General features: G+C 43.0%; 1 protein-coding gene across 1 annotated transcript; it reads right to left on the bottom strand.

Moving 5' to 3' along the window:
• Positions 1-343: 343 nt before the first annotated feature.
• LOC141014254 (protein NLRC3-like) lies at positions 344-3820 on the bottom strand. The gene is made up of 3 exons (XM_073487978.1): positions 3707-3820; positions 2329-2408; positions 344-2217 (listed from the first exon to the last, which is right to left on the bottom strand). Exons 1-3 carry the CDS (start codon positions 3772-3774, stop codon positions 344-346), a joined length of 2022 nt encoding a protein of 673 aa, XP_073344079.1. The 5' UTR covers positions 3775-3820.
• Between the last annotated feature and the right edge of the window lie 8239 nt (positions 3821-12059).

The raw sequence follows: 12059 nt of genomic DNA, 5'->3' as shown, positions 1-12059 counted from the left end.
TTTAAACTCTTCAGTATAGTGGTTAAAAAACCTCTTTCATTAGTTTCACCAGGGTTTCTTCTGTCACCCAAAGAAAGATTCATAGAAGAAAAACTGTCACATTTAATGATCATTAGAAATAAATGGAATAACTGAGTTCAACAACCTGACAGCTATAAACACATCCAACTGAAACATCTACATTGTTGCACTCATGGTAAGTGAAACATTTTTTTAAAAATAATCACAATTGTAGTTAAAAATGTAAGCGTTATTTCAAAATAAATTATTTTATAGTTTGTATATCTGAAGAATTAAACTGCTAATCTACACTGATTTATAATGTTGATAATCACATCTGGACTCACAGAGCCGTCCTGCAGTTCCTCACAGCTGGAATCAGTCTCAGTCGTCCCTCCTTTGATGTGTTGTACTTCTGCAGGTCCAACTCATCCAGAACCTCCTCTGACATCTGCAGCATGTAGGCCAGAGCTGAGCAGTGGATCACAGAGAGTTTCTTCTCTGATCTGTTCTCTGACTTCAGGAACTCTTGGATCTCCTGATGAACTGAGTGGTCGTTCATCTCCATCAGACAGTGGAAGATGTTGATGCTTCTGTCAGGAGAGACATCATCTTTGTTCATATCCTTCAGGTTGTTGATGGCTCTCTGGATGATTTCTGGACTCTTGTGTGTCTGACCCAGCAGACCTGCTAAGAGTCTCTGGTTGGACTTCAGAGAGAGGCCATGAAGGAAGCGAACAAACAGGTCCAGGTGGCCATTTTTACTTTCAAGGGATTTCTCCATAGTGCTCCTCAGGAAGTCATCCAGGGATGGGTAACAGGTCTCATGGCCAAAAAACTCAGAAATCTTCTTAAAGGGAGACTTTGGTTTTGAGTCCCTGAGTTTGAAGTCTCTTAGAAAAGCCTTCAGGACCTCTGTGTTCCTGTTGGTGTAACAGTGGAACATGTAGACTGCAGCCAGAAACTCCTGAACGCTCAGATGAACAAAGCAGTAGACTGTTTTCTGGAAGATCACACTCTCTCTTCTGAAGATCTCTGTACAAACTCCTGAGTACACCGAGGCCTCTGTGACATTAAGACCACACCGCTCCAGGTCTTCTTGGTAGAACATGATGTTTCCTGTCTCCAGATGTTCAAACGCCAGCCTCCCCAGCTTCAGAAGAACTTTCCTGTCAGCCTCCGTCAGCTCCTGTGGACTCGTCTCACGTCCCTCATCGTACTTCTGCTTCTTCCTCTTTGTCTGAACCAGCAGGAAGTGTGAGTACATGTCAGTCAGGGTCTTGGGCAGCTCTCCTCTCTGGTCTGTAGTCAACATGTGCTCCAGAACTGTAGCAGTGATCCAGCAGAAGACTGGGATCAGACACATGATGTGGAGGCTCCTGGAGGTCTTGATGTGTGAGATGACTCTGCTGGACAGATCTTTATCACTGAACCTCCTCCTGAAGTACTCGTCCTTCTGGGCGTCAGTGAAGCCTCGTACTTCTGTTACCCTGTCAACACATGAAGGAGGGATCTGATTGGCTGCTGCAGGTCGGGAAGTTATCCAGACGAGAGCCGAGGGAAGCAGCTTCCCCTCGATGAGGTTTGTCAGCAGCGCGCTGACTGATGACTTCTGTGTGACATCAGACACGACCTCATCGTTCTTGAAATCCAGTGAAAGTCTGCTTTCATCCAGGCCGTCAAAGATGAACAGAAGTTTACAGTCAGAGAGCTTCTCTGCTGTCACCTTCTGTAATGTTGGATGGAAAACATGGAGCAGCCTGAGAAGACTGTACTGCTCATCTCTGATCAGGTTCAGCTCCCTGAACGAGAGCAGAACCAGCAGACTGACATCTTGGTTTTCGGAGCCCTCGGCCCAGTCCAGAGTGAACTTCTGCACTGAGAAGGTTTTTCCAACTCCAGCGACGCCGTTGGTCAGAACCACTCTGATGCGTCTCTGTTGGTCAGGTGAGGCTTTAAAGATGTCGCTGCACTTGATTGGATCGTCATGGAGGGTCTCCATCTTGGAAGCTGTCTCTAGCTGCCTCACCTCATGTTGGGTATTAACCTCTTCACTCTGTCCCTCTGTGATGTAGAGCTCAGTGTAGATCCTGTTGAGGAGGGTTCCACTTCCCGTTTCATCACTTCCTTTTTCATCACTTCCTTCAGTCACACGTTCACATCTCCTCCTCAGACTGATCTTATGTTCATCTAAAGCCTCCTGCAGAACACTATCAGCTGAAAGAGAAGAAAATATTCTGGGATTAAATTGAGAGCAAGAATCTTGATTAAATCAAAACGTTCCTGTTTTCAGACATGAAGACATCAGCGACAGATGTACAGTCTTACTTTGTACAGTGTTGGTCTGACTGACTAACACTGGACAGCAGGACAGCTGCTCCTCCACAGAAACACTTCCCTCTGTCTTTCTGAAGAGATAAAGGAAAATCAACCTGATTAGAGACCATAGATTTATTTATGTTTAGCTTTGACTAAATCAAACTAGGAGATACTCTCCTCTTGATAAGACAACAATCTCAGTCACAGCAGGTCGAGCCTCACAACGCAGTGACTGATGTTTCAAACTGTAAATGCTTTTATTGATAAAGATGTTTAACCTCATTAGTCACACAACAGATCTATGTTGACGATGACAGAAGCTGAAACCTGTTTTCTGTAGGATGGCTTTGGGTTTTGTAAACAGCAGGGTGACTGACTTTGGCTGCGTCTGATATTTACTGACCACCCTGCTGTTTAGTTCACTAACATAGTGGGCAGTGATTTTTAGGATGTCTCAAACCTTTGTAGAAAACCAATAACACGTGAACTTCATACTGTCTGAGGAAATATTAAAGCATGCATTCTTTGATTCCCAAATTTATTTAGTATAACAAGCGCTTTGCTTGTTAGCTCGATGCTAAGACATAATGGATAATTATATTAATTACTTAATGCAGCAGGAACAGCTTAATGTCGCTGTTTAGTTGAAAAATAGTCTGTTTACGCAGTATAGCAAGACGCTGCTGAAATAAAACTGACTCACATGCAACGTACATTGCTATTGGAAATATGACTCATGATATATTGTCTCTAAAGTGACTCGATTTAACAGCTTAGAACTGAATTTACATGTTTTGTTATTAGACAGAGAGTAAAGTATCAAAAGGTACCGTTGGGTACTGGTATCGGTTCAGATGTGAACAGTATCCTACTCTCGTCAGACTTGCAGAAGCAAACAAATACATTTTCTCTGGCAGCATGACATCATTTTTCAGACTTTATCTTTGTGCTCGTCCTCATCCGGACGTTCCAGTGGTGATTCTCGGCTTTTCAACAGATCATTTGATCCTTTGACAGTAAAGATGTTGGGATACTTTTTGGCTCGTTGTCAAACTCAGGAATTTATTTCTTCCATCGCAAAAAAACACACTGTATGAGTCATCTTTAACTTTTGGGACTGACTGACTAACAAACACCATGAATGGACTTGAGCAACTCACTATCCAACGTTAACACTACAGACAACCCATAATGCATCACTCTGTAGGAGCCACTGTCACACCAGTTCATTCAAGAACAATCTGATGCTGCTGATATGTAATTGTATAAAGTATAAAACACAAACCACTTTTTCTAATGTAATGTCCAGTAAAACAAATAATTCACGACAACCATTTAATGGCAATGATAAAACTATATAATATATATATTTATACACATCTCTTACTGTGTGTCTGAGGGTCCAGGTTCATTACTGAAGTTCGGAGGAAAACCTTTGGACCAGTCACTCTTCATAGACAGACAGCTGGAGACTGAAGACTCTTCTCTCCGTCTGTGGTACTGACTTCTGGAAACACCAACATGTTTGTATTTATTTCATGTCAATACACAAATTGCTGATACTGACAGTTTGATGATTAAAAACATGGCAGTCTTCTTACTGTGTGTCTGAGGGTCCAGGTTCAGTACTGAAGTTCGGTGGAAAACCTTTGGACCAGTCACTCTTCATAGACAGACAGCTGGAGACTGGAGACTCTGCTCCGTCCTCCTCTTCCTCCACACAATCACTCATCTTCTGCACTTCAGAAAGCACTGAGGTAAATATGTAGCACATGGAAGGAGAACAACATGAAGACAAGGAGGACAAACAGGTGAAACAAGATGCAGAGGAGGAGGGTGTAAAATGGAGATGGTGAAGCCTGCAGACTCATCACCCAATGTGACGCTAAACAAAAGTGACATTTACAAAGATCGGCCTTGTCTCTGTCTAATTAAAGGGACGTCCCTCAGTATGATGTCCTGCTCTGTCCACTCAAAGTCTCCACTTCCTGCCTGCAGACGTTATTTCTTTTATTATTATTTATTATTACATTTGCGAGCAGATCCCCAGCTTTGACCCAACAGGAAAAGAAAAGTGTGCCTGCAGCAGCAAACGTGTAGTAAATTAATACAGCTTCAGCATATTCTGAATCACTAACATAAAAAAACAGACCAACATCCTGTTATGTGCAATGAACAATATAATTCTTCAGACAAAAACCCCAAAACATTTTGCTTTAACCAAAATCACAAACAGCTCTCAAACAAAAATAAGTAAATAAACAACATCTGAGCATAAAATCCCTCAGACCAAAAAACAAACAAAACATTTTGACAACACTTTTACTGCAGAGGGTGACGGTCTGATTTCGCGTTGTGTCCTTGTTATGTGCAGCCATCGACTGTCCGGGCGCTGCACTTCCGCACTTCTGAGTTCCGCCTCGTGCGAATGAGAAGCGATTTGTTTTCACCCATCAGTACTTAACTGCAGTTGATCCTCTGTGCTACTTCTCTAAGAAGTTTGATGTCCACCAGAAGCACTACTCAACTATTGAAAAAGAAGCTTTTGCGTTAATTCTTGCTTTAAAACATTTTGATGTCTATGTTTCAGGTGCCCCCCTGTTGGTGTACACCGATCATAATCCCCTGGTATTTCTCAACAGCATGACTGGCACCAATCAACGACTCATGCGGTGGAGTCTTTTTCTACAGGGGTATGACCTCAAGATTTGCCATGTTCGTGGCCGGGACAATGTCCTGGCTGATGCCCTCAAGGTCCTGAGGGTCTTTAGCCTTATTTCTGTTATTGTTAGGTTGTCCCTGGGCGACCATATTAAGGGTGGGGGTGTTACAGGCCTTGTGTTATGTTTATATTATGTTTGTTTGCCTGCTTGTGCTTTTGTTTTTGTCCAGGCCCTCTCACTTCCTGGTGCTGATCGCGGTCACATGGCCTCCTGCTTAAAAGAGCAGGCCACACCTCCTTCTCCCTCTCTCACACTCCCATTGACAGCAGGCCATGCTGCAGCATCCCTGGCTGCTCATCCCTTTGTCCTGTTTTCTGTGTTTTCTTATATTAATAAACCGCCTTGCACTTAGTGTTGGTCCCCCTTGTTTCATTGTGTTGCTTCCCTGGAGCCGGGGATGTAACACAGTGAAAACGTTTTACTGAAAACTTTTTAAAACTATTTTGTCAGGTGAACCTGAAGTGGCAGAGAAAATATTGACAATAAAATTCATAAAACAAAACTGCTGTCGTCTTCTGGGGCCTGTTTCAGGAAGCAAGTTTAACAAACTCTGAGTCAAAACCTGAACTCTAGGTTGACCAACTCTGAGCTGTCAAACTCAGAGTTTTCGGTTTCAGAACAGGTGTTAACAATTAGTTCAATCAACTCTGAGTCAAGGTTCCCCTGAGTGAAGCTCGTGCATGAGGATATAAAAAGCCCTCATCAGTGGAACGCAGATAACATGATCCACCATGGCAACTGGTGAAAAAAGCCTCGATCCTCCTACTTCTCCCCAGTGGAGTTGGAAATATTAATGACTGCATATGCAGAACATTAGCATATTTTCAAAAGAAAAAGCAACACTGGGGCAGCAGCAAAAGAGCGACAGCTTGTGTGGCAGAAAATTGCTGACCGAGTCAATGCGTGAGTATTAATTGGAGAAAAAAAAGAAATGTTTCGTGTTGAGTGTTCCACTCATTCAACATTTATATTCTATATGTGTGTTTGAGCGCACAGGTGCAACCCAACAGGCACAAAACGGACCTGGCAGCAACTGAAGATGAAATATAGAAATATAGTCCAAACAGGTAAGGTATAATTTAATTACAAGCAATTGTGGTGTTGTGTAGCCTGCCCTCATTAAACAGCATTCAGTGACTACATTCAACATGTGATAGTGATATTTAAGTAATTAGGGAAATCCCCTAAACAAAGAAAAAGCCAAATCTTCAGCCATCCCATCCCTGCCAGTATTTAATATTGTCTATATGAAAGCCACACCTAAATGCCTGTTGTACATGCATGTCTCCAAATTTGTGTTTTCTGGACATGTTCAAATTTGACCTCCAGTATAGCCAACAGAAAAAAGGCTGAGGCAGGTGGCGTCCACGCTCACAGAGGCTGAAGAGATGCCCTCAGTCAGAACAGTGGGCGACCTATTGCTGAGGGCATCTCTGGGGGGAGCTCATCAGAGCCGGCCACGCCCCAGGACACAAGGGCCTACATAAGAGGATGATGAAGACGCCCTATCTGCCGCCACAGAGAGGGAAGTTGCAGAAAGGCCCGTTGTGGTTCACACCTCTTTAAAATAACTCTGGTTTCAGTTAATGATAGTGTTGTTCCACAATGCAACTTGCAGCTTCTTTCTCTCTAACACAGCAATGCTGAGAATTACAATGAGGAAGAGGGTCCATCAACCTCCACAGCACAGGTTTCCTCAGTAAGATGTTGTTCAGCATTGACCCACAACTTACTATGACACTGAGTAGACATGGCACTGTGAAATTCAACGTCATCTGTGTTCCTATAGCTCCCTGTGAAACAACTGTACAAGGTGTACTTGCAGACACAAATCAATAAGTCAAATCTGGAAATGGATCACATAAGATCAAAGATCCTGCAGATCAAAAAGACACAAATGGAAATACAACTGCTGGATCATCAGTTGAAGGTGGGTGATGTGCCCACAGGTGGATGATTTTCAGTTGTTTCAACAACAAAAGATGAACTGTACAACATTTGTACTTCCAGGAAATAAAGAAGACCTCATAAAATAAGAGGCATATTGTCTTTCTTTGACACTAGGGAGGTGATGGGTCAGTTAGAAATGGTTGAAGCATATCATGTCTGACAGCTCTTCCATCTCGTGCATCAGCAGGGGGGTTGGATTATTGTCTGGATCATCAGACCGCTGATAATGATAAAACATCCAATCGGGGTCTGATAATCCCGACGGAGATTTCTGCGGAGTATTTGCGCTTCGACATCAACTGGCTCCTCGAGAAACGGACACGCCGTGTCTGCCACTGCCTTCAGAGTTGAGCTGAACTGGCTTTGTGAAACTGAAATACCAGAGTTTCCCTCATCTCAGGGTTGACTAAGTCAGGGTTTTCACTAAACCTGCTTCTGAAACAGGCCCCTGGACTTGAGTCAGTCTGAGAAATCAGCAACATAACACTGACTGAGCTCAGAGCACAAGAGTCACGAGAAAAGTCTGTCAAGTTTTAATCATTTCATACTTCTTCTTTTCTCAACCCAGACTGAGAAAAGAGGAAGCAACACACACACACACCGCACACACACACACACACACACACACACACACACACACACACACAGAGTAAACAAACATCCTGCCTCTCGTCAGTTTTCTTTAAATATGAGCTTGTTGTCTCTTGTTCAATGTGAATTTTGTAGCCGATCCCGCTGTTCTCACAGATGAATCAGAGACTTTGACTGTAAAACAATAATGTAGAAATAAAACTCACCTCTGCCTCAGACGTCTTTTCCTCCTCCTGCTGCTGTCGACTCAAAATGGAGTCTGAACACTTTCACTTTCATGTCCCCGTCAGTGTTGCTCCTCCTCTTGCCATTTACTGGAAATCACATGTGAACTTTAACAAAAGTTTCCCCCTTAAACACTGTGTAAATGTCTGAATGTGCCACTACAACATGTCCATGTCACAGGTTCGAGTCCAGCTCGTCTCCCTGTGTGACTGTGTGAAAACACACTGTTGTGTTTGAGTCTCAGCTCGCTGTTGATGCAGCAGCGCCGCCTGCTGTCCAAAGCAACAAACGAGCAGCTGAGGTCACGTCTGCTCTTTATCTGCTGTTAAATGTCCCATGTTCACTGCTGTGTCTCACTGTAGCTGTGTGACCAGGGAAGCTGGACGTTTTATACCAATTACAAAATAACTTAAAGCAAATAGTTTCTAACATTTGACAACATTTGAGAAGTTTGTGCAGATTCCAGACTTGCAGCGATACAGGACGTATGTATGTACAGGTCAGAGCAGCCACAGCAGCTGCAGTCAGCAACAGCCAGGAGATGAAGAGGAGAGAAATTCACCAGACTCCCTTTGAAAACTGCTCAGTTTTGATCATTGATGAGTTTGAAGAAACTCTGACTGAGACAAGTCCTTAAATATTTGGGCCTTATGGTAAATTTGGCATGTGGACGTGTTTCTTTGCATATCGTGAGATCCAATCACACAGCACACTGTCATCAATCAGCTGATGGTTGTATGATGCGTTGTTGGGGCCGTGCTGCAGGCCCCTCAGCACCCCCACTTCCTGTGTCCGTGTCCTGCACAGTCTTATAGCAGACACACTCATGTTGCAGGTGCAGCTCCCTGAGAGGAAGCTCACTCTGGGCCAGTGCACATGGATTTTATCACACTTGTCTTGTGTCTGTGGATGAAACACAAACATGTCTTTATTTACTGTTCCACGTTCAGGGTTCAGGAAGAATGAGGTCCAAATATTTGTCTCGTACAAATGTTTTTTTGTTTCTTTATTCAGAACAAATGTGTTGTTTGTAACCCTGGTTTTTATGTAAATGTAACTAAAGTTTTACTCTCGTTCTCTCTTATTCTCAAGTGAAAGGAGTTTTAGGACGTTGCTGTGTTTTATTATTTTGTATTTGTGAAGTAAAATCCTTTTTAGAAACGCAGCATCCCCCATTATTTTTCATAATGTGCAAGAGAGCAGAGAAACAATTTGAGCAGGAAGTAAATCAGCTTTGAGTCCTATAACAACAACAACAACAACAACAATAATAATAATAACAACAACAACAATAATAACAATAACAATCTTTATTTCTACAGCAGCTTTAAAAACAGAGTTCACAAAGTCCTTGGACAGACAAGAAAAAGCAGGAAACTCCTGAAGACAACATCCCAGAATAAACACTCCACAGTCGAGCCAATCACAACGAAGCCTCGTCTGAGGTGAGTTAAAACAAGAAGGCACGACACAAAATGTCAACATGAGTCATTACAAGTAAAAAGGAATGAAAGTGATAAAACAGGCAAAGTCCCAGAGAAAAGCAGACGCAGAGATAAATAAAAGAAGACGACGTCACATCAGAGGATCTAAAATCTAAGAACCGTTCTGCATCTCAACAGTTCAACACAACAGCTGTCTGCTTTTCCCCGTGTCCCGACACAAAGTTTCAGTTTTGGTCGTCTGAGGGAAAAAGTTTGTGAGAAAGAAGTGAGGAGCCACATTATCTTCTCTCTGCAGGACCTCTGTTGTCCAGCAGGAGGCGCTACAACTCCACAGAAACATCAGGCACACCTGTGTTTCTCTTTTTGGAGAGTGACCTCTGTTCTCTGCCTCTCATCTCCTTTGCTCTGTTTGTTTCCTAACCTCCTCTCTCCTCTTTGTCTCCTCTCTTCTGTCTCTCGTCTCCGTCTTCCTTCTCTTTTCCTTCCTCGTGTGTTCATTCATTCATTCATTCACATGTTTTGCTGATGATCAAGAAATTATGAACTTTGACAGCGACTCTTCTTAAATCAGTGTGAAAGCAGCACCGCTCTCTGAAAGAGAAACAATCGGTGACATTCAGCTCTTTGTTTGTTTGTTTGTTTGTTTGTTTGTTTGTTTGTTTGTTTCCTTCATTATTTTACACTGCTCCATTTACAGTTTGTTCTCTTTCTGTGTGTGTGTGTGTGAGAGTGTGTGTGTGTGTGTGTGTGAGTGTGTGTGTGTGAGTGTGTGTGTGTGTGTGTGTGTGATATCCCTCTGGACAGTGAGGTCAGGGACCACACTCATCTTTCCCCGTCGACCATCACGGGACCTCATCAACACCTTGCTGCCATGGTGACAGAGAACACACACACACACACACACACACACACACACACACACACACACACACACACACACACACACACACACACACACTTCCTACAAAGGATGGTGGAGGAGAAGTTTGAGTTTATAATATTTTCTTCCATCCAAACAGTTTGTAGAATAAAGTCTTTACACTCGGTCTCCTTCACTGTCGTCGTTGTGAGTCTGTGTGTGTGTGTGTGTGAGTCTGTGTGTGTGTGTGTTTGTGTGTTTCATGAGTGAGCTCACTGAGAAACGACTGACATCACAGGCTCGCTCCTTTATGCTGTGTCAGCAACTCTCCTGCATATACTTAGTGTGTGTGTGTGTGTGTGTGTGTGTGTGTGTGTGTGTGTGTGTGTGTGCGTGTGATCGGTGCCACTCTTTGATGCTAACGAGCAGAGAGAGGTACAGTCAGAATGAACACTCAAAGATGAAGATGAGACACGATGAGGATGATGAAGAAGAGACAGAACAGGACAGACAGAGACGAAGACGACGCAGCAGTCGCTCCAGATGTTTAAAACTTTGGATTAAATGAGCTAAAGTCTTAATTAAAATCCTCCTGGAGAGTGAATACTGGACACAAACACGGCTCCAGTGGGATCATCATGTTGGTCTGTGTCTGAAGAAGGCAGCTGTTCGCTAACATGAGACAAATCAGCTCCACGAGGTTAGAAATCAATTACAACGCCTTCAAACTGTCTTAAAGGTCAAATAAAAAGAACCCAGCTGACAGTCTGCCGCTCACTGGTTAATGTCACTATTTCTAATGTACTTTTTAACGTCGGGACATTGCCGGCCATGATCGTGCCGACAAAAGCAGGTATCCAGTCATCATCTCCTCCCTCCACACTGATATAAAGTCAGGTGAAGTGTCGTAGTCCACGGAACATTTCTGGAGCTTCACAGTAAAACAGAGTTGCAGCGTTCTGCTGAACAACTGAAGCAGCTGGATGCTTGTTTTAAAATGGAAAAAACAACCAAAAATAAAAAAAACAAACTCCAAAACTCAGTTAAAATTGAGCAGAATGAGCTGTTAGCACTTCCTGTTTGCAGTGCACTCATGGATGTACAGACAACTGTCACTGGATTACTTTGATACTGAAGGAAACTTAAAAACATGATATTCTCAGGCAGGTTCTGCACATGTGAGGAGCGTCTTTTCGGAGGTTTTCTAAGTGGCTTTATTTACTAACCAGACCTTTACCACGGCATCGTCACCGCATTAAATTGACAAAGATGTGAACTGCAGTACCTGCGAAATATGAAAAGAAATATAAAATGCCAACATGTAGAGTGGCAGTAATGCTGTGTGTGTTTTTAAAGATATTGTGAATTTACAGGTCAGTATATTCAAATTACCACTAAAAATATTTTGATCTCTCCATGCACAAGATGCATGTTCATGGTTTGGTGCAGCGTGATACCAGCTCTGCAGATAACTGTTATTATACATGGACAAAAAGAAGGAGAGAGCTGGTGAACAGGGCAGGACGACAGCTTCTCATCAGCCCTGCTGATAGCCATTTGTTTTTTTTCTCCACCTCAGCTCCACACAGGCTTTTCTGGCACCGCTTCCCAAAATGAGGGTTTCCTGCTGGCATCAAAAGGTGACGGCAGGCAGCAAACCCAAATTTCAGACACTAAAACGTCCCTTCAGAAATGTCATGTTCATTTTGTCTGTGCGGCTGCAATCAGCCTTCATTTTCATTACGGATGAATATGAAGATTGTTTTCTTGATTAATCGACACATTTTTGTGCTCCGTCAGAATTTCTCAGAGCCGAAGCGAAGTCGTTCTTTGTTGCATCAACGCTTCAAAATCCCCAAATATTAGGTTTCCTGTGATAGAAGAAGAAAACCAGCGATGATGTCTGATGAGTTGTTGCTGATGTCATTCAACAAACCGTTTCAACTT

Source organism: Pagrus major, chromosome 19 (assembly GCF_040436345.1).
Source record: "Pagrus major chromosome 19, Pma_NU_1.0".
In the NCBI taxonomy this organism is placed as follows: domain Eukaryota; kingdom Metazoa; phylum Chordata; class Actinopteri; order Spariformes; family Sparidae; genus Pagrus; species Pagrus major.
This window is presented reverse-complemented; position numbering and strand designations above follow the sequence as displayed.